The sequence below is a fragment of the Chenopodium album genome, chromosome 10 (genome assembly GCF_948465745.1).
Source record: "Chenopodium album chromosome 10, dcCheAlbu1.1, whole genome shotgun sequence".
Taxonomy (NCBI): Eukaryota; Viridiplantae; Streptophyta; class Magnoliopsida; order Caryophyllales; family Amaranthaceae; genus Chenopodium; species Chenopodium album.
The window spans coordinates 43,913,569-43,941,195 of record NC_137843.1 but is presented as its reverse complement, the minus strand read 5'-3'; the positions used below and the strand labels follow the sequence as shown (position 1 = coordinate 43,941,195).

Below are 27,627 nucleotides of genomic sequence, written 5' to 3'. Positions count from 1 at the left end.
ATAACATTCATTAAAAGAAACATTGTATACTTGCTTAGCTTCCTAGCCTGAACAATGTTCATTGTTTTACGATTTATTTTGTCTTGCTTAACGAGAAAGTTTAAAACTTCTTCCCTTCTTCATGTCTTTTCTTTTGAGGAAGTTCAAAAACTTTTTCAATATTTTCATCGAGGGAAGTTAAAAAACAAAACTTCATTTTTCACGTCTTTCTTTTTCGGGAGAAAGAAGGTACCCTCCACTCATGACAAAAATGACAGAAAATTTTTGCTTTTTGCATTTTCGGTTGCTTGTGTCTACTCATACACTCAAATCATACTTGTACACACACAATCACAAGTCATACACATGTCATGTCGTGTCAAGTCAAGCTTGGTCAAGTCAGTTGGTCAAGTCAATCACAGTATATGTGAGTCCCTTGGCAAATTTCATTTTGTAGGTCTCATTTACAGCCAACGTTCGGGGACAAGCGAACCATCTACCGCCCACATTCGGGGACAAGTGAACCATCTACCGCCCACGTTCGGGGACAAGAGAACCATCTACAGCCCATGTTTGGAGACAAGCGAACCATTTACAGCCCACGTTCGAGGACAAGCGAACCATCTACAGCCCACGTTCGGGGACAAGCAAACCAACTGCAGCCCATGTTCGGGGACAATTGAACCATCATCATTTTAGTGATCATCTCCCAAGCGAAGACGATTCACGGTGCAAGGTTCTAGATACATAGAGACTTGCAATCTCATCATCAGACAAGTTTTTTCCTCAAGCATGCAAAATTTTCTGTCGTTGCTACATCTCAAGGCAAAGAAGTCAGCGATTATATCATCTGTCGACTTTCCTCAAGCATGGAAAGTATCTCAACAAACATCATCCGGTGGATTTCTTCAAGTATAGAAAGCTAACAAACTCATTTGTCACCGGTACATTGGTGTCAAATACTATCGAACATATTTTCCACCGATATACTGGTGTCAGATAAGCATTTTATCCCTTTACTCTTTTATCTGTGGAACTAACATTATTCTGCAGGTATCGGCGTATAAAGAGTGATTTAGGATCGCAAAACGTCTTAAATCATTCTCTGTCCCTATCAACTACTTTGACTATCGTTTTCGAAACTGACATTTCTACAAACTCAGTCAAAGTGGGGGCTTCTGTAGACACCTAAAAATGTCTCCCCAAAACCAAACCCGATGATGAATAATCTTTCAACGTCATTATTGATCGGGTGGAGTATTTAATATTTGGAGTTCTTAAATCCATGTTTCCATTCAATACATTTCATAAACCAATCCAATTCCTAGCTCATTTCCCTAAATCATAACTTACTTTCCACTTTTCGTGTCCACATCACTAAACCGAGAGAAACTGATTTTATGACCCTATAATTTTGATCCAATTATTATTTTTATGGATAGGCCTTGAAACAAGCTTTCCAACAATATATCATAAGCCAATTTCCGATTTAAAACGAAGAAAATATGTGCAAAATACTAAACTCGGCCCAAAATCGACACCTATTCACTAAAATGAATATATCTTAAAATCTAAAAATGATTTTGACCTGATTTTAATTGGGTTGGAAAGTAGACTTGATAATATTTCTAATGATATATTATATGACTTTTTCTGAGTTACGGATCAAAAGTTATTGTGGTTTTAAAAACGCATAAAAAACTGGAATTACCGCGCATCAGCTAAAATGCTGCGATGCGGCAAAGGCTGACGTGGCACGGTGCATATTGCCGTGACACGGTATTCTACACCGTGTCACGGTGCTTTTTTTGTGTATTTTCCGCCGCATTTAGAAAAAACAGTACACCGTGACACGGGGTCACGTGCCACGCCACGGTGGACTTTGCCGCGTCACGGCATTTTCTGTCGTGTTACGGTACACATGCCGTGACACGGGAATTTCCCATGTTTTCTCCGCGTAAATCTGAACGCGTTTTATCTTATTTAGGGTCGCTATTTCACCGCGACGTGGTATTATGTCTCGTGTCACGGCAGAATCTTTTTAGGGTTCCGTGTGTTCCCTCTACTCATTTTCCCTATAAATACCCCCTCCTTTCTACAGTTCGGGGCACCAAATCATTCTCTCTTCTACACCAAAAATCATTCTCTTCTCTCTCTCATATTCTAAACCTTAAACCTGTATTTCTAATTACATTATTCCTTCCCTTAAGCATTCCAAGGAGTCCATACTTGACCCGAGGTTCCGTCCTTAAACCAAGGCGTGAAAGGTGTAATTAACTGAGGGTTTGGACTAAATCAAGTTTACATTTATTTAATTTAATTTCAATTTGATTTATGTTTTTATTGAAGTTACTAACAATTTATTCATGATGTAGCAATTTTAAGGAACGCGCGTAATGTGAGTAATTAATTATTTTAATTACTTATCTTATTTTTATATTTCTAATATCATGATTAGGTTAATTTATATTTGATTTGACTAACAATTTATTGTTGAATTGCTTCCAATATTAATGTTTATTCTATTATATTTATTGATCACCATATTGCATGTTTAAAGGGAATATGTAATTGAAAATCACGCCTAATAAGATAATTTTGACGACCGGCTTAGGTTCCTTTTTAATCTTGTTGTTTAATCAAGTGATCACGAATATTTTAGAATTATATGTTGCATTAATATTCAACCAATTTAGCCTAATGTTAGTTTCGAGCGAATTGAATCTTTGTTTGCATGCCTTTGAGATCGCAGGAATCACTTTTCACTATAAGAATCGAGTAGAGGCCAATACGGGCGAATGTGACTCCATGACTCACTTCGTACCATCATCCCCGATCCTCCTTTCGTGGTTCCGAACCATATGGAGTTAGTAATATCATGGATTATGAATGGGGTGTAACCTTCACGAATCAATCGTTGTTGCCTTTTGTTGTCCCTTATCGTGGTTACCTTTTATGATCCGTGAACGGTTTACAACTTCCTTAAAAACTTGTTGGCGGCTCCCTACTTTCTTTGTCCCTAATCGTATTATGTCAATTCCCACTTCCTATGAGTGCCAAGCATATTCACAACATGCTTAACGTAGGCGCACTTCAAACGACGCCTACAGGGTTGTAACTCTTAAATGCAGTTGCAGCCTCTGCATCCATCTTCACAAGCTTTTCTAATCCCTTATTATAATCTGCCCTATTGTATGACTTAGCAATTGTCCAATGTTGTAACTTCAACTCATCTCCCTTATGTGTTTTGTACCAATGAGAAAACACATGCCTAGCACAGTGCCTCTGTTCTGCGCTTTAGGGAGTACAGTCTTAACTCCGTTCAAGATAGCCTAATTGAGTACAACACACACAAACCACAGTCACCATATAATTTCAACACAACACAAGGAAACTAAAAACAAAGCTTCAAAACACTAAAAACAACATAGGCAATCCCAGTGACAATCAAAACTCACCATGTGCTCATCTGAAATGATACAGACACCTTCACCTTCTCCTAGCTCAAGGCATCTCTGCAAATTCTGTAAGAACCATTCCTAGGACAATAAATTCTCTCCTTCAATCACTGCCCAAGCTTTGGGATACATTTGATTGTTCCCATCTCTGCCAACTGCAGCCAGAAATTGGCCACCCAGAAATGTCTTCAAGAAACAGTCATCAACACATATTACCTTCCTACAACCAGCTTTCCAGCCTATTTGTAACCCCTCAAAACAGGTGAACAGTTTTTGGAACACTGGATCATGTGGCTTCTTAGTCATTGTTGCCTTCAAAGCAGTTATGTATCCACCCAACTTCCTGTAGTGTTCATACATGGACCCATGTAGCAACTTATGGGCTGCATATTTGACCTTGTAAGCAAATGATCTCCTAATCATAACTTTAAAAGCCCTCCTCACAGTCTCAACAATTTCTTTTGCTAGCCAGTGAGGTCTGTTCTTAAACACCTCAAGAAATTGCTAAGCCACCCAACTTGACTTCAACTGCCTATTTTTTTTCATGTTTCTCTGATAGGTAAGTTCACTTTCAACTCTTCTCACCACAAATGTAGCTATCCTTGAATCCCAGCTACCATACAGATAAAAATTACAACCCTCCACACATCTAACTCCTAATCTTTGTTTCCTTTTAAAGTTACTAATCTTAAAAAACAGATTTCTACCTTGAAGAATGGCATATTTAGCAACTCCATCTCTAAAATCTTCCCTAGAAGAAAATATTTGCCCTACTTTCCAATTGAACACATTGAAATCAGTGTTAGCACTCACAAGAATCCCTGACCTTTTTCTTCTCTACTCTTTACTTTCATCATCACCACTACTAGGTGAAGTAATCAGACCATCCTCACTTCCATCATATTCACTCTCATAATCCCTATCATTAGACTTACTTCCACCCTCTATTAGAGTCTTAGTTTGCTAACTCACAAGCCTTCCTTCCGTTGCCTCTTGTTGTAGTTGTTCTGCTATATGCAACAGCTTGGTAGTACATCTCTTCACCCTCTCTTTTGCAATCTGAAACTCATCATCCTCTATATATGATACATATCCATCATAATCATCTTCATTCAGCACCTCATTCCACTATTCTTCTCCACCCTCATCATCATATTCACCTCCTTCTATGTCCTCATCTAGATCTAGGCTCCTATTAGAGTCATCCCCATGACCACCCTCTACCAAAATCTTTTTCCCCTTATCAATTTCAGGACAATATAATGGATCAGTCACAGCTTCAGATGTAGAAGCATCTTTCTGGTTGGATGCATGTGTTTTCAATTACTCCGTAAGTATTAGGTGGGCCCCTCTTTATTTGAAGTTTTTAAGGTGGAACTTCCCTTTCCAAAGGTTGAAATGTGTCTGTTGGACTGGTTGTGCTGAGGGATATAAATTTGGCATTTGAACACCACCAAACACATACACTTCAATACACCTATATTGCTTAGCTATTTTTTGCAACTCCAACACTTCAAGATCTGAATAAACCTTACTCAAAGTAATACAGAAACTCTATGTTTTCAATACCATCACACTTCTTTGAAAAATCTTCTAACCACCACCAACACAGCAGGTCAGGGTCAATGGTAAAGGTATTTCCTTTCCCACCCACATAAACCAACTCCCCATTTACAACAGTGTTAAAAGTCCCACCAAACTAGTATTTCAGAGTTATAACAGCAAAAGGGTCTTCCATCTACCCATTTCCAACAATAAAACAAGAAAATTTCAGCCAATTATCATATAAAAACAAGTTTCATTTCAACATTTCAACAATTTAATTACATTTCAACAACCACCAAACAAAAAAAAACAAGTTGTAAACATTAACACTTCAATTTCACAACTTAACCCCAAATATCCGCAAATTCAATTCAATTACACACCATAAATAGAAACTTCGACCAGCACACAAGAAATTAACCGAAAAAAGAGCATCAATTTTGGATTTTAGGGCACACACCTCCAAGGGCACACCTTGGATTGCAGGACCACCACTCCCTCGCTGTGAAAAGTCCTCGTCGATTTTACCAAAAACAAATTGTAGGTGTAGTTCCAAGTGCTCCTACGTTAAGCATGTGTGAATATGCTTGACACTCATAGGAAATGGGAATTGACGTATACGATTTGGGACAAATAAAGTAGGGAGCCGCCAACAAGTTTTTAAGGAACTTGTAAACCGTTCACGGATCATAAAAGGCAACCACGATAAAGGGACAACGATAGGCAACAACGATTGACCCATGAAGGTTAAACCCCATTCGTAATCCATGAGATTACTAACTCCATATGGTTCAGAACCATGAAAGGAGGATCGGGGATGATGGTACGAAGTGAGTCATGGAGTCACGTTCGCCCGTATTGGCCTCTACTCGATTCTAATAGTGAAAAGTATTCCCTGCGATCTCAAAGGCATGCAAACAAAGATTCAATTTGCTCCAAACTATTATTATGCTAAATTGGTTGGTTATTAATGCAACATATAATTCTAAAATATTAGTGATCACATTAATTCTAAAAAGGAACCTAAGCCAGTCGTCCAAATTATCTTATTAGGCGTGATTTTCGATTACATATACCTTTTAAACATGCAATATTGTGATCATAAAAAAAAAAAAAAAAGAATAAACATTAATATTGGAAGCAATTTAACCATAATAACGTTAGTCAAATCAAATATAAATTAACCTAATCATGATACTAGCAATATAAAAATAAAATAAGTAATTAAATTAATTAATTACTCACATTACGCACGTTCCTTAAAATTGCTACATCATAAATAAATTGTTAAATTAGTAACTTCAATAAAAATATAAATCAAATTTAAATTAAATTAAATTAAATTAAAAGTAGAGTTGATTTGATCCAAACCCTCAGTTAATTATACCTTTCACGCATTGGTTTAAGGACGGAACCTCGGGTTAAATATGGACTCCTTGGAGTGCTTAGGGAAGGAATAATGTAAATAGGAATATAAGTTTAAGGCTTAGAGTATGAGAGAGAGAGAAGAGAATGATTTTTGGTTTAGAAGAGAGGAAGAGAGAATGATTTGGTGCCTCGAACTGAAGAAAGGAGGGGGTATTTATAGAGAAAATGAGTAGAGGGAACACAAGGAACTCAAAAAAGATAAAACCCTAGTTTTGGGTCGTCGTGACACGGCAGAGGTTACCGCGACACGACAAAACGTGCCGTGACACGGCAGAAAATGCCGTGTCGCGGTATTATAGCTGCCCTAAATTTATAAAACGCGTGCAGGTTTTACGCGGAGAAAACACGGGAAAATCCCGTGACACGGCACAGGTACCGTGACACGGCAGAAAATGTCGTGACGCGGCAAAGTCCACTGTGGCGCGACACATGGCGCCATGTCACGATGTACTTTTTTTTCGAAATGCGTGAGAAAATGCAGAAAATACACGAAAACGGCACCGTGACACGATGCAGAGTACCGTGTCACGGCATTATGCACCGTGCCACATCAGTTCTTGCCGCATCGCGACATTTTAGCTGCTGCGCGGTAATTCCAGTTTTTTACGCGTTTTTAAAACCACAGTAACGTTTGATCCGTCACTCGGAATAAGGCATATAATATATCATTTGAAAGCTTATCAAGTCCAATTTCTAACCCAATTGGAATCGGGTCAAAATCATTTGTAGATTTTAAGATATGGCCGTTTTAGTGAAAGGGTGTCGATTTTGGGCCGAGTTTAATATTTTGCTCATATCTTCTTCGTTTTAAATCGGAATTGGGCTTATGATATATTGTTGGAAATCTTATTGAAAGGCATATCCAACCAAATAATAATTGGATCAAAATTATTGCGGTTTTGTGATGTGGATACGAAAAATGGAAAGTAAGTTATGGTTTAGGGAAATGAGCTAGGAAATGGATTGGTTTATGAAATGTATTGAATGAACATGGATTTAAGCACTCTAAATATAAAATACTCAACCCGACCAATAATGGCGGTGAAAGATTGTTCATCATCGGGTTTGGTTTTGGGGAGACATTTTTAGGTGTCTACACAAATGTAGGTGAAGCAATTGAGTGCAGTAAATGGAGGAGATAGACCTACGCAATTGAGTAAATAAAGGGGAACGCAGTAAATTTTGATGGAGAGTGAGGTCGGCGAGCTTAGAAGTTAATGGTGATGGAGACCCAAGTAGTTGGGGCTTTAGGAGGGAGATTAACTTTAGGAGGGAAATTAATCGTGTAAAGGTTAAGAGAGGTAAAGAATAAAAGGTTTACTATTGTAGCCATTTACCTGTCAACCTGGTACAATATGGGAACATGGGGAGTAAAGGTTGGTTTAATTTGGAATAATCAAAAGGTTGGTGTATTTTAGGAGAACCGGGCAAAGATTGGATTATTAGAAGTAATTTTTCCTAAATTATATCCTTATAGAACAATAACTAATTAAGTAGAAATTCATTGAAAAAAAAAATAAAGCTACTTCAATTGAGGAGATAGATTGAGGAGAGAGGAGTAAATTAGGTTAAGAAAGAAAAGAGAAAAGATAAAAAAGATTAAAAAAAAATTCATTTTTAGATTTTTTATCATCTAATGGCCCCACTGTTTTTCCCATTGTTTTTTTATTCAGTTGTGGGTCCCATGCCATTATAAAATTTTACTATGCAATTCTAATTTTCCCTCCAATTCCTCATCTAGTTACACCAAAAGTTGCATTTTATTTACAATAATGCCATGTTATGTATTTGGCCATACTTCACAGACCTTGATTAGTACTTCTTCCTTGCTTGCACACCAAGTTTGTGATTAAAATTAACAAAATACAATTAAATGGGGTTAATTTTGTCTATTTTGTAGTGAAATTATACACCATGCATTGTATGGGACCCAACCTAGTTTTCTACTTGTAATATAGTTTTTAAGGCAACTTATGATGTAGTTTAACGTTTAAATACCCATCATTGGACTCAAATTAAATTGACGAGAATATTAGCAATTATTTATAAGGCCCTAATAATAACTTAACATTGAGCAGACAAATTTATTATAAACTTTTTGCATGATTAGGAGGACGATTTTTAACATGGAGTAGAAGAAGTGCTGAATGTTTCGCGGGAGTAGCAACACCATCCTTATCTGTAAGCCCATGCCCCCCAATCATTCCTTTCCCTAAGTAAGTAGGTGAACTTCCGCTTTAAAAAAAACAACAAGGAACGCGACCCCCAACCCTACAGGGAGAGCTTTCCTAAGTAGGTAGTTTGCAAAAACAATAACTCAAGCGGATTGAAGAAAAAATAGTTAGGGATTATTGGGGCATGTGTGGTATGTGGGGATTCAGAGATGTTAAATTGTGACTCGAAATTTAGTAGGGCTGACCTTGAACGCAGATATAACTCAAACTATAAATGATTTTGAGGTGATTCAAGTTGGGGGTGTTAGCTTGGTTCAAGATCTTTCCAACAATAGGTCATATGCCTAATCCGATAGAAATTTATAGTCGTTTTACGAAATCCTGAAGAAGCTGTAAATTTGCAATGAGACTGCAAGTTATAGCTCTATGCGAGTGAGCTATAGCTCGGCCATATGAGGACTTACAGCAGGCATGAGCTAGTTGCCGAGCTATAGCTTGGTAGTTTGGTTCTTCTTGGATAATTTATGGAATATTTCAATTCCTAAAATTATATCTTTTCTATAACGGCTATTTGAATATACTTGGGGAACAATTTAGGGTTTTTATTAGGGTTTCCTTGTGTTATAAAAGGACCCTTTAGTTTATCAATTATATCATACCTTTTGAGCCATTAGATTTAGGACTCCTTGTATTATTCTTTCGTTCTTTCTTCATTATGGTGAAGAAGCTCTTGATTCCCCTACCTGTAGGTCTAATTTGACCGAACCACGTAAATCCTTGTATTCTTTGTTTATCTTCTTTATTGCTTTTCTCCTTATTTTTCATTGACTTGTTTCGCATTAATCAAACACAATTACACCCTAATTTCCTAACAAGAGGTGGAGTAGGCATTCTTGAAATGATGCAAAATCTAGGAACCTAGTATGGTTGATCCGCTTAGTCCTTGGCAAAGTTGTGCAAAGCAACAATAAGATCTAAGGTCATGGGCAGTCAAAACGCATGTTCAACTAAATCCTTGGCAGAGCTACAACATGACTAACATATTAATTCATTAATTTATTTTTTAAATAAGGGTATGTTATAGTCATTTGGCTTACATTGAATGAATTTATATGGATTTTTTATGAAAATTTTCTCACCTAAACTAAGTTATTTACAAAACCGGCCCTGAGGGTAGGCCTCGAGTGCGACCGCCTAGGGCCCACGCCAGAAAGGGGCAAAAAAAAAACACAGTTTGCATTGTTGTAGAATTTTTTACTATGTAGTTTTTACTCGTTTAAAAAAAGCTACTTTTTGATAATTACTGCATTTAGTTAGCAATTAACATTAAATTACTTAGTTGTCAATTAGATGGAGACTAAAATGCAATATAACCTCTTCACTTATTCTTCTAATCTTCCGGTTTCTATGAGTATTTGCTCCAAAATATTAATCTTTCCAATTACACCGTTTTATATTTACTCAATTACCGAAATTCAAGCCTTTTAATTTTGGCTATTTTTTTACGGGAATTTTGGCTAATTGATATTATAGGCTTATGGCAACGGTTAAGATATTTAGATAATACTATGCAAAGTTATTAGAGCAACTCGAGTGGTTGTAGCTAGGGATTTGCTTGTAATTTCAATAAAATTTTAGCTATTAGCTTGACCATTGGAGTTAGAAAACTCAATTAGCTTGGCTAAAGCTAATTTGCTTGGGAATTAAACTTGCCAAAATAAAGTGCTCATTGCACCAATTAAGCTCTTTTCATGTATTTTCCATCCAACAATTACTACTAAGCTAATAGCTGGTCGTTGGAGTAAAAAGTAGTTAATGATGATTAGCTTAAAAGCTTATGTGGCATGGCAAGCTAATTGTCAAGTTAGTCTGCTATTGGAGTTGCTCTTACAAGTATTGTGTATGGAAACTTAGGGCCTGTTCTCATTGACTGAACTCAGCTGAACTGAACTGAACTGAGCTGAGCTGAACTAAACTTATTAATTAGTGATTTTTAACTATGGATTAGTGATCTTTGATTATTTATTATTATACATATGTGTATATACAAATATACATATTAAAATATTTAAGAAAAATATACTATATAATTTAAATATTTTCTTTTCGAAGAGGACGAAGAACTAACCGATTATGAAAATGTGTATCAAAAAAATATAACCATTTGAACAATGAATTGTATCAATATTATTATTATTATTACTAAATGTTATTATTAATTATTATTATTATTATTATTATTATTATTATTATTATTGTCATTGTTGTAATAAGAGCTTAAAAGAATGAAATTTGGCTTTATATCATTAGTAATATCATTAGACATAAACTAAACTGAACTGAACTTATTAGAGCTAAGCTAAACTGAACTGAAAATAAACGTATGAGAACATGCCCTTATTATTTAAATAATATAAGTTACTTTCATTGTCTTTTATTTAAATTTATTGCGTATAAAAAAATTGTTTAAGTAAGGGACCCTGTTCTTACATTATGCCTAAGGCCCATAAATTTTAAAAAACGATGCTACCTATTTATGACATAAATTTATTTCTTATGTTTTTTTACTGAAGTTACGAGATCACATAAACTACCGAAGTATCCTTACAAATTAATGAAACTAGGTGTGAAGCCCGTGTGTTGCACGGCTTTATTTTTAATATTATTTTAGATTTGTTTTGACATTTATTATTATCATCATTATTATTATTATTATATTAACAAAAAAAAAAAAAAACAATGTGTGCTTCAAATAGAATTCTCTCTTCTACACATCTATGCAGAGTACTCTATTCTTTTTTTGCAGTTTTGATTTATGTATCTTGTGTCTCCTGTGAATGACGCTGACAGGATTATTCTATTCCCTTTTTCAGCCCTAAATATGTAGTGTGTAGAGTATATCGTTTCTTTGTAATTCTGGTACATATTTCTTGTTCATCCGATCAATGACAATGACAAGATTAATTTTTTTCCATCTCCAACCTTAGTTGTATCTTTGTTTACCATTGCATCCTCGAAGGTATTATAAATATTGCATCCTCGAAGGTATTATAAATTTCACTTTGTGTAGCCATGAATCTTGGGATCTCCGACTATGAAAAGAAACAATTAATATTTTTCTATGTATTATGAATTAAATTAAGGCCTATTTATAAGGAAATACAATACATCATATCTTCTCTACATAAATCTTATCATTCTTTATAAAATCCTTTTTAATTGTTATCCATATCAATGTTGTTTTTATTAACGACACCAATCACATGAATATGTCATGGTAATTTATCTTGTTAATTTAAAATTTTATCATTTTTTTAGTTATTATCTATATGAATATTTTTTTTTATTTATTTTTTGTTTTTATACATATTACAATTTTTACGTAATTTTGGATATTTGGGATAACAATAATCATATATTATGATTTTTTGTAATTATGTTTTTTTTTAATATCACTTTTTTGAAAGTCCGTGAAACTTGTTAAAAGGATTAACATATTTTATTTGAAATAATTAGATAAATCATTAGATTAGTATGATAATTTGAATTTTTCATTTTTTTTTTTTTTTGAACCGTAGAAAGATAATGGTAGGATAGAATTAATAATTTTTTAAAGGATTAACATATTTTATTTGAAATACTTAGATAAATCATTAGATTAGTATGATAATTTTAATTTTTCATTTTATTGTTTTTATTTCATCCTACGTGGCACACATAAATATGTGACGCTCTATTTTTTTTTTTAAATAACAAAATCCTATGTGGCTCTCTAAAATCTCTTGGAAAAACTCCCCTTTATATATATATATATATATTAGATTGTGATAACACCCTCTCTTTTTTTTTTTTTTTTTTTTTTACAGAGTAAAAACTAAAAACTACTTGAATTGTGCAATGTATGGACTAATCTAGGGGAGTAGGACCTAGGGGTGAAAGTAATACGGTTTAAAACCGAAAACCGAACCAAACCAAACCGAATTAACAATTTGGTTTGGTTTTTTTCGGTTTTTGGTTTGGATCGGTTTCAAAAATCCAAAACCGAAATATTTCGGTTTGGATTCGGTTTGTGCCTTCTAAAAACCGAACACCGAATTTTGAAACCGAATTATACAAGCCCAAGTACCCCAGCCCATTTCCCCTTCATATATAAACTAAACCCTATTTTTCATCCGCCTCTTTCCCCTTTCCTTTTTCATTTCTTATTTTCTTCTTAGTTTAGTTGTTAAGATTTGAGATTCTCCATGCCTCCCTCACCAAATCACCAGTCACCACCTCACTAGATTCTCCCTGCCTCCCTCACTAGTCATGACCTTCCTCATCAGTCACGACCTCCCTCGCGACCTTCCTTGCGAACACACCTTTACTTGATAGTTGCGAGTTGTGAGTTGGGGTTTTCGTAACAAAATTCGCAAAATTTGGCCAAAATACAGGTTTTAATGGTCAAAATCGACCATGAAAACTCTAGATCTAGAGTTCTCATGGTCGAATTTGGCCGTTTTATACAAATTCGAGATGAAAAGGCCATTTTTGGATTAAAAGGTTTGTTTTCTTGTTTTTTTTTATTTTTTTATTTTTTATAAATCCATTTGTATGATTTGATTTCTGGTAAAATTCGTACTTGTTTTGGTGAATTTCATCATTTTTTGTAAAAATCTGATGGTTTAATTATGTTTGTATGGATTGGTTTGGTTTGGTTCGGTTTTGGTTCGAATTTTTAGCAAAATTTGATGTTTATGATGCTTGATAGTCAAATTCGATGCTGTTTGGTTTTTTTTAAGAAAACCGAAATTTAAGTGGTTTGGTTTGGTTCGGTTTCAAAGTTAAAGTGGTGCGGTGTGGTTTGCAAAATTAAGAAACCGAAATATGGTGGTTCGATTTGGGCAAAAAACCAAACCGAAAACCGAACTTTCACCCCTAGTAGGACCTTGTTTGATTCACCATATTATAGTTGCCAAACTGTTGGGTGCGGACCCAGTTCGTGCGGCTACCGCTCAACTCTCTTCCTTTCCCTTTCTCTCTCCTTCTTCTCTTCCCTTCTCTTTCTCTCTCCTCTGCTCCTCCTTTTTCCATATCAAAATTATAACTAAAATCAGAAATTCACATCAATTATATTGCATAAAACAATCATAAGTTCATCAAATTTGATGATTTGCTCTGTTTGAAAGCGAAGGAGGATATAATTTCTGGTTTGCGCTTCGCCGATTAGCAATCGAAATTTGTTGTTGCAATTTGCGGGCGATTTGCGGGTGGTTAGCTGCGGTGGTGTGAAATCAAAACCAAGATCCAGAAAATAATGAAATAAAAAAAATACAAAATCATACCTACCATTGCTCGATGAAGACGAACGGCAACAAAAAAGCAAGAATGGATTGTATGAAAAAGGGTATGATATGAAATTTGACGAGCAGCTACTTTGATCTTCATCAAGTCAACGAACCCACCATTGCTCGATGTATAGTTATACTTCTCAGCCAACGGTGGTGTGTGGGGGCTGCGGCAGGAAGGAGAATGGTGGTGCCGTGGTGGTTGGGTTCGGTGGTTGAAGGAGAAAGAGAGGGAGTGAGGGGCGTGATTATTGAGAATATCAGCCAACTTGATTACATGAGTGAGGAAGAAGAGAGGAAAAAGGGGAAAGAGGAGAGAAAATGAAATGTAAATATTTTGTACTTCTATACTTTGTACATAAGGTAATTAATACTAGTAGTATATTAGCCAATTGATATTTCATATCACTTAGTATTAAAGACTATAATAAAAACGTATCAGCCAACAAATAAATGAACTTATCAGCCAATAAAAAATACATATAAGCCAACAAAAGAAGTATATCGGCTAGTAAAAGATATATATAAACCAACAAGAGGAGTATATCAACCAACAAAAGATACATATAAGCCAACGAGAGAGGTATATCAGCCAATAAAAGATACATATAAGCCAACAGAAGGAACATATCAGCCAACAAATGAAGCGTATCAGCCAACAAATAAAGCGTATAAGCCAACAAAAGCAACAGGTAAGCCAACAAAATAAACATATCAGCTAACAAAATGAAAAAATAAGCCAACAATTAAAATATATATATTAATCAACAAAATAAATATATCAGCCAACTAAAGAAACATATAAGCCAAATTATTATGTTTGATATCAGCCAACAAAAGAAAAAAAAAATATATCAGCCAACAAAAGAAATATATGAGTCAATCCAAAAATCATATTAGCCAATAAATGAAACATATCAGCCAACACATAAAACATATCAGCCGACTTGTAAAATATATCAACTAAGCCTCCCGTACAAATAGTTCGTACGCACGCAATACCTTCTCTTATAGTTGAAATGAAATTACCTTTGTAGAAATGAAATTATTATTAAAAAATAAAATTTATTTTTATTTTATTTTTTTAACTTTATTAGGAAAATTAATGTATAATATTATTCAAATTAAAACCATTGTTTGAATAGTAAAAAAACACGAAGTGAGTATGTAACAATGTAACATGGTCCGACAATTCTAACACATTCCCTAATTGGAAATTAACCATTAACCAATAGTGAGGCTTCCAAAGACCCCCGCCTTTTTGTTTTCCAAAGAGGGAGCATTGCGTTGATTAGACTAGACACTTAAACAGTCGTCATTGTATCATCTTGCTAAAACAGTAAAACCACAATCATTACAAATTACAATTTATTTTCTAAAAGAAATGATGAAACAAGAAGAAAAAAAAAAAAAAACACAATATCAAATGAACTTAATTTGCTTGTTGATTCAATTTGATGGGGATTGATTCCGCTCAAATGCTCAATGTTTGAGGGTCTTCCACAACTAATCACTTTCAAACTACTGTATTAATTATGGAGAATTTGGTGTTAAGGTAATCTACTGCCTTCGTTCCCCTGCTTTTGTTCAATTATTTATATGCTATTTTAATCCCATTATAAATGGTTTTTGGGGTGCAATTATTGTTAATTATTCTATGATCGGTATGATGCTATTTCTATACTGATTATTCTATTATTCTATTGTTTTTTCTGAATTTTTTAATTTTTTTTGTTGGTTTAATAAAAAGTTTTTGTATTTGGGGAATATTGCGAAGTAATTTAGAAATTGACCGGTTGATCATTGACCCAACCTGAAAAACCGAAAACAGTTTTTTTCTAGAACAAAAAATTGTGCTCTCAAACCCGATTATATCTGAGCCCGAACATTATTAAGGAAAAATTCGGGTTATATCGACCCAAGAATCGTTGTTTTATAATCATAATACTCTATATGAGCTCTATATCTTTTGGGGGGTTTCCATCCACTTCATCCTTTGGGCTAATTTGGATTTAGGAGCTCGGGGCTAAGTTCTGGGTGGTGGTTAGGTTTCACTCCCCTCTCAATTGTTGTCGTGAAGTTTCGAAGCCGTATGAGCTCTTTGAGGTTACGAGGACTTGTTGATTTTTACTATTTGTTGTGTTTAACATACAAGTAGTTTTTTTTTGGTAAGACATCAATTTCATCAATAGCTTTTTGGTAAGCTCACATTGCATATGGTACGAGGGATAGAGATAAGAAAAGAGAATTTAATTGATAAGACATGGAATATAAAATGTGTCTTCATTTGTTTGTAATGAATAAAGTGGGATATTGTTTGATTGGTTGTAAAAAAAAGAAAAAAAAAATTAATGTTTGGGATATTGAATAAAATTTACTAAAATATCCTCAATTGTTTTATTTTTTTTCTCTTTCTTCAATTCATTTTACCAAGTGTTTGGTATGGTGAATCGAGATAAGGATAAAGATAAGGACAATAAAATATCTTCATTTGAAGTGGGTCAAGATTGACTACTCTATTATTATGCCCCATCTTTCTCTTTAATCTTTTAACCCACATTTCTCTACCCTTTAAGAGCAAGTTTAGTCCCAAGAAGACTTGGGGTGACATCATCATCTTGAGTTTTAAAACTTATGTTAAGACTTCTCCTATTTTTTCTTCTTAAATTTCAAGTTGAGTCTTGAAATTCCAAGACTCAACTTAAGATTTGAGATTGGGACCCACATCAAGCTTTGTTTATTAATGTTGTTATTATATAGAAAATATAAAGAGATAAAAAAAAATAATATGTCATAAATTTGGGTCTTATGGCTAAATTGATAAACTTGGACAAGTCTTAGTAAGATCTTAACAATAATTTGATGACATTATTTTCAACAAGGACCACCAAAAATGATGTCACATGGGGGCTAAATTTGCTCTAAGTCCTCAATTCACAACTCGATCATTCAAACGTATGTCAGCCTTGTACAAGCCTTCATACCAAAGTACCAAACTATCCTCATTCCTTTCATTTTGCAATTTGCACACTTGTAATCCCAATGTGGACACCACTTCACCCAAAAGTCAATTACCTCCCATGACAAACTGCTAAGTTTTTCTACCATGGTTAAGTCTCTGAAGGGAATACCTATCCTCACAAATGAGCAACTACTCTCACGACAGCTTGCTCTTAGTTTTGGCCTATTCAAGAGTTGGATTAGAGATCAATGCTACCGAGTCTAAGAATTGAGTGCAGATTATAAACCAGTTTGAGGACCCAACCAATAATGTAATAAACTAACCTAAAGCAGAGGCACTATGGATAGTCTAATATTTTTTAGGTTAATAATCTGTAGCTTTATTATAAGTAGAGAAAAGGGGAAAGGAAAAGGTAGGCGGAATTTGGAATGAATATTTAAGGAGATTTGTCACCTCACGTTACTATTATGAGAGTTGTGACCTTAAGTCACTAATAGGAGAGTAGTGAACTACCTCACTGTTTTGTGTAAACCTTTGAGCATTTGATTTAATAAAGATTCAAACTAATCTTACCCGAACTTTGTTACTGATTTACCGTTCTGTGTTAAATGTTGCTTGACTGATCCGAGTCCATTACAACTTTAGTTATCGAATATGCAATGTTACATTTCTTAGTGATATCACCTCATTCGACAACAAACCTTTAGTAGGCATATGCCTCAAATGAATGTGTTGTTTTCTTCCCCTTGTTGGCATAACTTTTGCAATGGCGGTTATCATAGCTTGAGGAATTACAAAGAAGTGCAATCAGAGGAGCGCCTCCACATTAGAATATATGCTAGCACATATTTTTATCATTCTTCTTAGAGCAATACATTTAGATTCCATTGTAGACGTAACTATACAAGATTTGTTGGAATATTTCCAAGATACAGGTCCACCATTGGAAGTCACTCAGATGGTGTTGTATTAGGAATATTGGATAAAAATTTCAATGAAATGGGAGGAGTATCCTATGAGATGTGGTTAGCCTTGGTACTTTAAGTTTTGTCCCGTGAACAAAATAATCTGTATAAAGTTTGCTGGACAATTGAATTTTGAGTAATAACATGTTTAATTATAAGTCCCACATTAAAAGTATGTGAAGACACCTCTATATTTTTAATGTACTTGCATTGGTTTAGCATTGTCTCTCAGAGACATCTGATAAAATTGAAACGATACATAGACGATTAGCATGGGCCCCTGTGCAAGGATGACACGCGCAAATCGAGAAATGGTCCAAATTTGATGCTTTCATAGACATGGATTTTCTGGTATATTCATATATCTGGTTTCCAGGTAAGGAAGGAATGACATGTAACCCTTTTTTGGTTCTTGTTCTCCAGATTGTCTACTTTCATAAGATGTGCTGTACAGAAGACTTCTGTATGAAATTTTTTCATGTGCATCTATTGTTTGGAACTCAAAATATTTGGTGAGTGCAGTTTTCACTCAGAACAATTATTGAACAAGATGAGGGTAGGATTCATAGAAACATAGAAGAATAGCATGACTCCTAGTCTCCTGCACAAAGATGATGTAACAACTTGATAAATTCTTGCTTACTTCAAGACTGATAAAAGTTTTAAGTAGGTGATAGAAGCATGCATATAAAAATTAACTAACAATTTGCAAAAATTGATCTTTGATAATCAAAGGGGTGGAGAGCTGATAGTTTATAATAAACTCACACTTGGCTTGTGGGAAGTTCCATCATAGAACTCCCTCCAAAAATAAACGTATGCCACTTATTGCAGCGAGCACACGGTATTCTTTAGTAAAAGGCGAAAGAATAGTTCGCTCTGTGCTCACTGCATGGCTGCGTGTTTAAAATAATAGCAGGCTTTGTTATTTATGTAGCAAAGACCACCTTAGACCTTCTTTCTGGACTGATGTGGGACTTTTGTGCCTATCCTTTATATCTTATGCGAAAGAATAGTTTGCTCTGTGCTTACTGTGTGGCTGCGTGTTGAAAATAAAAGCAGACTTTGTTATCTTCTTTCTGGACTGAGTGTAATATTCCCACAAATCAAGAGATGTCTTTGCTTGCTGTTATAATTTTTTTTAAAAAGGAGGCATGTACTAGATCTGTTCATTTTTCTGGTTACACTTTCTACTTTTGTTCATTCTTTTTTGTTGGTTACACTTTTTTTTTCCCTATTTTGGCAAACTTTTTCTTATACAAATTTTAACTTTTACACGCTCTCTCCAACTTCTTGGTCTGTAGCCAAGTATGTGTAACTATCATTTAGGAACAAAGGTAGCATCTGAAATTTTCTTGGTTGTAAATTCGAACTTTCTGCTGAATAGGCACTTGAAATACCTTTAGGAAATTTGGGCTGAACCCTCATGATAGCAAGAGATTGTGCAATAGTTGTGTTGAGTAGATGACCGTTGGTATAATTTATTAACTGATTTCCTATATCATTACATGCAAGAATTTTGTAATCTTCAGTAGATATAATGTAACCAAAATATAGTGCACTTGTCTTTTGTTTTAGAATCACTACTACTTAATGAACCCCCAAATAGAGTTAGCATTGTATAGCCAATTAGGCACTTACTGCATCTTAATAGCTTTTGTGGAACCAAAAATCTAATGTATAGTGCGAGGCTAATAATGTTACATTTGCCTATTTTGAGCTTCTATGAAACCCATAAATTAATGTATAGTGCAAGGCTAATCATGTTACATTTGCCTATTTTGAATGATAATTGTTTGTTGGTAATTATAAATGGAGGGCTAGTCATATTGCATTTTGTAGCGTAGATTTGGAAATAGAATGGTCAGACCCCCACTGTCACAAACTATGACGTACACTCTTCCTCTTTGGGAAGAGATGTTAGGAAGGCACCCCTCTCAAAGTGCGATGGAGGCCATGGGCCTTTTTGATCGCCCATTGACCCCGTCCAGGTAAGTATGTTTCCCCATATGCCATCCCTTCATTTTATAATCTATGTTGTTATTCTCATTTCCACACTTTTAATAATGTAGGCAATATTCTCATATCCTAAGATGTCTTAGAACTTGAAAAAGAGGTGGACAATTTATAGGTTGCAATTTAAAGGTTCTCTTTATATAATATAGGGTCATGTTTCTCAGAATTGTAAAGTCATATTGTAATGTCATGTTGTCTTGATTTCGTTCTAGAATCGAACTTTGTGAACTTGGTTTGTATTTAGCTTTGCCATATGGGAAGTCAATTTAAAAATAACCTTTGAGGCGTGATTGCTATCTAATCAGGAGAAAAGAGCCTCAAATGTTGCCCCTCTACTTGGTCCACACACTCCGATCAATCCTCCACCAAAGCTTTTTTTTTTTTTTTTTTTTTTTTTTTTTCTCTTTTTGGAGGTAAAGAGAAGGAACCTGAGCGTACATCAACCCTCACGGTTTTTTGGTATGTTATTTGCGGATCATTCACTTTAAGAGTAAGGGGGAAAGGGTGAGGGATCTCCACCCTCATAGTGTCTCTAGCGGAAATTGAACCCCCAACCTCAAAGTTGGAAGGTACAATCCTAAGCCTGGTCTCCACCAAAGCTAGTTCGCCAGGAAGAAATCTTCCACATTTCTTGGAGATGCACAACTAAACAAGAGAGAGAGTGTTTTGCAACTAGCAACTGAATGCATTGTGTCTTGTATATCCTAAACCTTAATCAAACCACTCATTTCACTCCTCTCCTCATGGTCGACCACTACAAAGCCTTGTTCCTTGATTGATCCAAGTGTTGTATAGAGTGACCTTATAGGAAGTGTTTAAGTGGGCTTTGGGCTGATTTGTTATCAGGCCAAAGGTCAGTAGTACACTCTAGTAAAGGCATAATGACGACTCAATTAAACGGATTATTATCACCATAGTAGTTTGATCCATTTTTATATTCAACAATTGCACATGAGTCAAGGACACAATTTCTTACAAGGGAGTGTGGATATTCAAAAAAATTCATATGAAAGATATACTAGCATATGCTTCGACAAATCTATCAATAATGATTGATTCATTTGGTGTCAGACCTCTATTGGTCTAGCCAGTGCGTAAGCAGCATAATAGTAAAATACGTATTTTAAGTGGGATAATGAAAATAAACAATAATAAAGCCATATTTAATAGAGTTATCATATATATGACGTTAGAAAAATAATATTGAGCTTATGCGTAACGTTTGCAGTGAAGAGCTTGAACAAAACTCCCTAAACAAGGAGTGCTGTGCCACATTGAAAAAATAAAGACTAAGCTACTGCAACATTTGGAAATAAAAGGCAGGAGTTGTGACTAAACAAATCATACCTTTCTCGGCTTTTTGGCTAAGATCAAGTGTAGGAGTCATTCCAAATGCAGTCTCGTTAGGTACGAATAAATGCAGTTTAAGGGGCTAGAAAGTCATTTCACATGGATTTTGCTCAGCTGAGTGGAATTCCACCTCAGCTCCCGTTCTACTTTATGTCAGCCCGTTTTGAGTGTATTTCGGTATTTTCTCACGTATTTGGTAGTGTTTGGTGTATTGTATTCGTACTTTTGCTTCTGATTTCCCAAAAATTACCCCTCTCCTCTTTTATTCACTCCTCTCTCTGTCTCCCTCACTCCTATCGTTCTCTCTCCTCTCTCCTCGCTCCTCTCGCTCTGTCACTCCCTCCTCTCACTCAGCATCTCTCGCTTTATAGCTTTGCCGGAATTCGCAAACTTGTAAAGGTGAATCTCGTCGGTGAAGACTTGCCGCAGCTAAAGGCGCTAAATTAAGTAAGTACAATTTTTTTTTTTTTGTGTGTTGAAGCTATCATTGAGTTCGAATATTATGGTCTAATTGAAGTTGGGGTTTGTTCAATTTCGAGTAAGGATTGAATTAGGATTTTTTCAATGTTATTGGGTTTTATGGGAATCATCTTATTAGTCGCGAAATGAGTTAGGGCTCGTATAAAGATTGTGTATTTGATGTTCCTGTATTTACGAAATGAATTAGGGCTCGTTTAAAGATTGTGTATTTGATGTTCCTGTATTTAGCATTTTTGGTTTAGTAATTGTGTATGGTTTGAAACCATGAAATTGAAGGTGAATCTGTTTAAACTTGTTATCCCAGTGGTTATTTTTGTTTTTCAATATCTTGTTGTGTACATGGTTATGATGATCCTGTTTCTCTGATTTGGTAGAAAAATGAGAAACAATACAGTTGTGCGAACGAAGAATAAGTGCTGGAAACAATTTGTGGTGAGCAATTCTTACTGATTGTCAAGTAAATTTGTTAGAGTATTGTGGTTGAAATGTGTGCTGTACTGAAACTAATGTTTTGGTGACAGGATCCCAAGAATGTCAAGGATCCTCTCAAGAAAGTCAATGATCCTTCTTCCAAGACTGTGGCTGCTAGCACATGCAAAGTAGGTGAAGCAAAGGCAAAGAATAGAAAGCAAGTCACTGATGATCCGGAGTTAGAGTATGATGATAATTGTTCCAATAATACGCACAGTGTAGGGGAGTCCTCTTCTTTGGAATCGGGGGTGCACACCTTGCTTAAGACTTTGATGAGGAAGAGTAAGAAGAGGAAAGGCGAAGAACATGAGCATGCAAACAAGAGGCAGAAGGTATAGTTTTTTGTCTTATTTAATTGCATCCATTACGATTTATGTGTATGATATATGACGACTCTGTGAACTTTGTGCCTTGTGATATGTAATGTAGGTAATAAGCAAAAGGAATAAGGTAATAAGCAAAGGGCTGTCTTTGAAGACCCACTTTGACAATGTAGGAAAGGTAATACTTGTCTTGTTAATTTTTGAACATGTTCTGTCTTATATTGAGTGTCTATTATCATGTGTTGTTGGTTATGTTGCCTATTATCATGAGTTGCCTTGTTGTAGTTGCCTTTTTGGGTACATGCCTTGTTGTTTCATGGTTGGTTGTTTCTGTTGTATATTCTGGTCTATGATGAATGATGGGAGTATGCTGTGGAAAGGCTTTTTGTTTTTGCCATATAACTTGATATTGTGTTTCATTTTCCTATTTGGTTAGATGAGATTGCTTTTGTGTCAAGGTTATAGCTTGTATTCCCCTGTATATGCCTTCAATGACATCTTTTAAGTACTTGATTCCACAGCTGCATATTAATCTGAGTTAATTAAAAAAAGTGCAATGATTGTTCCAATTTTACACATTAAATTGATTAGGGCCTTTGGACATATATCTGCACATATACACATATATCTGCACATATACAGCCTACCAAAATACCAACATAGACACACCAATATGATGCAAGTATAATATAACAATTAAGGCTTCTCAAATTCAGAATATGCCTTATTAGTAATAAGGATTGAAGAATTGAAGGAATATTTACCCCATTTGAGGAAGGTTCAGTTGTTTGGGCTTCTGAAACATTCATGTTCTTGCCTTGTGTGTTCTTGTGTTGTGTGTTCTTGCCTTGTGTGTTCTTCGTTGTCTTTTCCTTCTTTGATTTCTCGAGACATGACTTGTACCTCGAATCAGTGGTGCGATGAGCTGGCCTCTTTGGTAAGGGTAGGTCTTTCACATGAACATCTTGTTCTTCAACAGCTACCCTATTGTCATCATTGCTATCACCATGAACCTCACAGCTACCCTGTCTTTTAGTCGATGGGGTTGAGTCCTTTTCTTTCTCCAAACAAACTGATGATGGTGTTCCTACACCTTGACCACTCTTTTTTGCAAGCATTGCTAACTTCTCCTCCACTTGCAATTCAACTAACTGCAGTGCTTGTATCACCACTGCAGTAGTTTGAATGGAACCCGAAGCTTTCGAACACAACGTACCAAACCTGACCATCATTTTGTCATACCTACAAACTTTCTCGGTTTTTCTTGGGTCATGATAGCACACTTTCATCCTTAATTTTCACAGAGCTTATGCACCAACAGTTACATGATCCAGAAAGGCAATTTAAGAGTTCAAAAAAAGCAAAAAAAAAAAAAAAAACAAAAAAAAAAAAGATTATATCATGATTCTTAGATTCTCAAAAGTCACATAGCATAACAATATCCACAGAGCATCAAAGTCACAGACTAGTTCAGATAGCACTGAATAGGATTTACCCTTGTGTGCTTTCGTATCTTCCTTGTTTACTTGACTTTATTATGCATCATTTTTCTTAATTTGTTTAGTTTTCTTAGTTGAAAATGTTAGTTATATGTGTTTGATTTTGAAATGATTGGATGCATTTTTGTTTTGGTTTCAGTACCCCAACATTGTTTGTAGAGTTGAGTCCTTTTGCCGGTCTGTTTCTTGTTTTGATGAAAGAAGAGGGGAGCTAGTGACAACAATGGGTTTTGATGCGCTGCTCGATTTAGACATGGATTATATACCAAGGAAATTTTGCTACTGGTTGATGACAAGAGTTAGGGCTGATGGTACAGTGGTGTTTGGGGAAGGAGAGATTTTACCTCTATGTGCTAATCAAGTGAGTTCAGTCCTTGGGATTTCGATGGGAGCCGAACCAGTTCCCATGGATGTGGATCCGGATGATGAGGAGAAGGTGGAGAAGATGCGTAGTGTTTTTAATTTGTATGGGGTTGATAAGGACAAATCAATCGTGTCGTTGAAATTTGCTTCGGCGGCGTTGTGTCCGTTGGATAGTGCAGGTAAGCCGGTGCCCCTGGAAAATGAAGGTGACGAGGAGCTTTTTATGATTACATTTTTAATTGTGGTGCTTGGGAAAGTGGTTTATACGACCACTAATGGTTCTAATTTGGCGGCGTCATTAGTTCCTAGCTTGACAATTGCTAGTGAGGCATACAAGTATGATTGGTGTACCTTAACGTTCAATTGGGTATGCGACACTGCAAATAGATTTCAAAGGAAGTTTCAGAAAGATGGTTTCAGATCTGGTTGCGGGGATAGTTTATTGTTCGTTATGGTGAGTGTTAACAACTTGTCTACCTACTTCTTTTTGGTCAATCTTCTTTTGGAGTCATTAATTAAGTGTATGAAATCTCTTGTTTACGTTTGTGATGTAGATTTTTTATCTGGATCACTTACATCGTGTTCCGGTGAAATGGGACGTGTACCCAAGGGTGAAGGTGTGGAAGACTGATGAGGTGAAGAAAGCTTTGAGTGAAGATAGGTTGATGAAGAATGAGTACGACAGGTTGCCAGTGAGTAATTTACTGTTATTAGTTGATGTTTTCATTGATCAAGTTTGGTTTAAGTTTGGTTTTACTAATGCTTTGAATGCATCCTATATAACTTGATAGGCTGCGAATATTGCATACGGTGAGGAGCATCCTATGGTACAAAGGGAGGATCAACCTGTAGTAACAGAGGACAGAGGTGGCAAGAAAAATGGCACTAGTGATGAAATGATGACTGGTATCCTGGATCGGGTAAGTTTTCGGTTTATGTTGTGAACTTGTCTGTGTTGCAGTTTATTATCTCGAAGCTTATACTAATGTGAACTTGTCTGTGTGTCAGTTTCTAGCTCAATTGACAACAAAGCTAGTTAGTGCTGTTGAGAGTGTTGTGGCTAATGCTCTGGGTAATGGAAGCAATGGGAAGGCAAGCAATGAGAAGTCGAGGATCCCTACCAATGAGAAGGGCAATGTCCATTCAAACAATAGCAAAACACATACCAGCAGGACCGTGACAGATTTTGAAATGAATAGAAAAACTAATTCAGTATCAGGTAATAAGGACAAGGATGTGGAATATTCTTGTAGTAGTGAGGATTCCCCCATTCTTGGGGTTGGTGACTGTCGCACTAGAAGCAAGACCTCTGTTGTTACCCCGATGGACAAGCGCTTGATGACCTTTGTTCGTGGTTGGAAGGAATTGAGGGATAATACACTGTGAGTCGTTTAAATTCTTCATTATATAGAAAATTTAGTGGCATTGGTTTTAGATTATGAATAATTATATTTTTTTTATGTTGTCGCTTATTAGTCCCGGACCTACGATAATTGAATGCGATGGCATTGATGCAAGTCAGAGGGATTGTTATCGGGTTTTGTCTGGTAGAGCGCGGGTTGGTGATCATTACGTGCGGATGGCAACTAAACTGTACACAAAATCATGGGCATAGAAAGAGTTCCTGGGACGAAGCAAAAGGATTTTAATGGACCCGTCATATGCGGTAACATTTTCATTATGGTTGAACTCAGTTTCAATTTTCGTTATTCAGTAATATGTGTTGGTTAATGTTTCTTTGTTCTGTGCTTATGTAGTTGATGCTTAACTTGGGGAAGAAGGACTATGAGCATTTGGCAAGGAAGTGGGGGAAATCCTTCCTCACAATCCCTCTAAGCCAAATTAGATGTGTGAGTATCATTGATATTATCATTGATATGATAATGTACTTGTTTTCAAAGTAATCTTGTTTACTTGATTTCTTCATTCTCTGCATTAGGTTTTCATCCCAGTGCTGGAGCTGGCAGCTGAAGATGGTGAACATTGATGGTGCTTAGCCTTTTAGCTAAAGGCTCGCCAAATTTGGATTATCGACTCATTGTATGAGAATCCTTTTGAGGAACATGCTGCCATTGTAGCAGAGCTGGTAACAACCTCTCTTCTATTTTTAAATTTTACTTAAAAAATACATATTAGTAATATTTTTTGTTGATCGTTTGCATAGTGCATACTAATTTGAGTCTGATGTTGCTTTTAAACACATCCAACAGATCAGGGGAGTTGATGTGATGGTCCAGTTAAATGATCCACAGTGGGAATTAGGGCACATTCAAAATTGGGCGAAGAGAATTTTTTCGGTTAAGCAACCAGATTGGTAATCCATGGATTAAATTCATCCCTTTTCTCGTTACAGATGTCCTTTTTATGTGTATATTGCTGTGAACTGTGTAGATTGTATGCGAGTTGGTTGCGTTTAGTCTTTGTTGCAATAGGAAGAGTTTCTATCTGTGGTTTTATTCTGGAAATTAATCGTCTTTTGTGATGCTTGGTTAGCAACTCTTGCGGTGTGTTTATGCTTGCTTGCATCAAAGTATGTTCTCACAGGTTTGACAGAGCATATGATCCGATATGTTTCCATGCTTTAAAGTCGTGTACAAAGTAGATTTTGTACTAGACTTATTTACTTTGGTGGGTGTTACAGGATAAGGTCAACACCATTAGGCAGCAGCTGTTCTTGCACGATGCAAACAACGAATTCAATGAGGTGAGGGACAAATGGGATGAAATTCTGCCTGCAGATCGTAGAGGGTGTAGGCGGCTTAACTCTGAAATTACAGCGTAGCTTGACTGGTTTCAGTAACGAAAAAACATTTCGGCTATATGTATGGTACCTTTTTGTCTTGGATTGTTTCTGTATCTAGGGTTTATAATTTTGAACTTTGGGCCTCTTATGTAACTCATTTGGGCATGTATGTAGTAATATTGCTACATTTAATTTGGGCCTGTGTGTAGTAATATGGCTCTGTTAATTTAGTACTATTTTTTTTTTTTTGAAAAGCTATGCATAATGGCATTGTTCAGGTCTACTAAGTAACATGTCAGTAGGTTGTTTTTGATGGATAAATGATATTTCTGATATTTAGGGATCTTTGATTCAATGCAAACAATAAGTAGGGTGGAGAATATAATGAAGCTTCTCCCAACTCTGTTTTTTATGGTGCAAAGCTTCTCCCAACTCTCTAACCTCACTAAAATTCCTTTGCCTTCTACTTTCACTCCACACAACTCAGTTAAATGTCCAACAATCTCACCAGTGTTGGGGGGAGGCCCATGACTCCACACCCAAC

At 35.7% G+C, this 27,627-nt stretch overlaps 1 protein-coding gene, 2 non-coding genes and 1 pseudogene across 3 annotated transcripts; 2 read left to right on the top strand and 2 right to left on the bottom strand.

The window, feature by feature from the left end:
* The first annotated feature begins 18,061 nt into the window (after positions 1 to 18,061).
* On the top strand, positions 18,062 to 18,164 carry LOC145565975 (U6 spliceosomal RNA). The gene has a single exon (XR_014095322.1). It is a non-coding gene; the product is annotated as a U6 spliceosomal RNA (small nuclear RNA).
* A 456-nt stretch (positions 18,165 to 18,620) lies between these two features.
* On the bottom strand, positions 18,621 to 18,736 carry LOC145565890 (U5 spliceosomal RNA). The gene has a single exon (XR_014095249.1). It is a non-coding gene; the product is annotated as a U5 spliceosomal RNA (small nuclear RNA).
* Positions 18,737 to 19,687: 951 nt separating this feature from the next.
* Positions 19,688 to 19,837, bottom strand: LOC145565744 (U1 spliceosomal RNA; annotated as a pseudogene).
* Positions 19,726 to 27,426, top strand: LOC145565236 (uncharacterized). The gene is made up of 13 exons (XM_081625304.1): positions 19,726 to 19,829; positions 22,059 to 22,116; positions 22,206 to 22,487; positions 22,585 to 22,656; positions 24,117 to 24,794; positions 24,895 to 25,032; positions 25,132 to 25,260; positions 25,349 to 25,722; positions 25,817 to 26,006; positions 26,098 to 26,190; positions 26,280 to 26,426; positions 26,551 to 26,654; positions 26,982 to 27,426. Exons 1-9 carry the CDS (start codon positions 19,726 to 19,728, stop codon positions 25,953 to 25,955), a joined length of 1,974 nt encoding a protein of 657 aa, XP_081481430.1. The 3' UTR covers positions 25,956 to 26,006; positions 26,098 to 26,190; positions 26,280 to 26,426; positions 26,551 to 26,654; positions 26,982 to 27,426.
* The last annotated feature ends 201 nt before the right edge of the window (positions 27,427 to 27,627 follow it).

Coding starts and splice junctions, on each gene's coding strand:
- LOC145565236 (XM_081625304.1), top strand. CDS start 19,726: ATGACGTACACTCTTCCTCTTTGGGAAGAGATGTTAGGAAGGCACCCC. Junction 22,117..22,205: donor AGTGCTGGAAACAATTTGTG/GTGAGCAATTCT, acceptor TTTTGGTGACAG/GATCCCAAGAATGTCAAGGA. Junction 25,261..25,348: donor TGACTGGTATCCTGGATCGG/GTAAGTTTTCGG, acceptor TCTGTGTGTCAG/TTTCTAGCTCAATTGACAAC.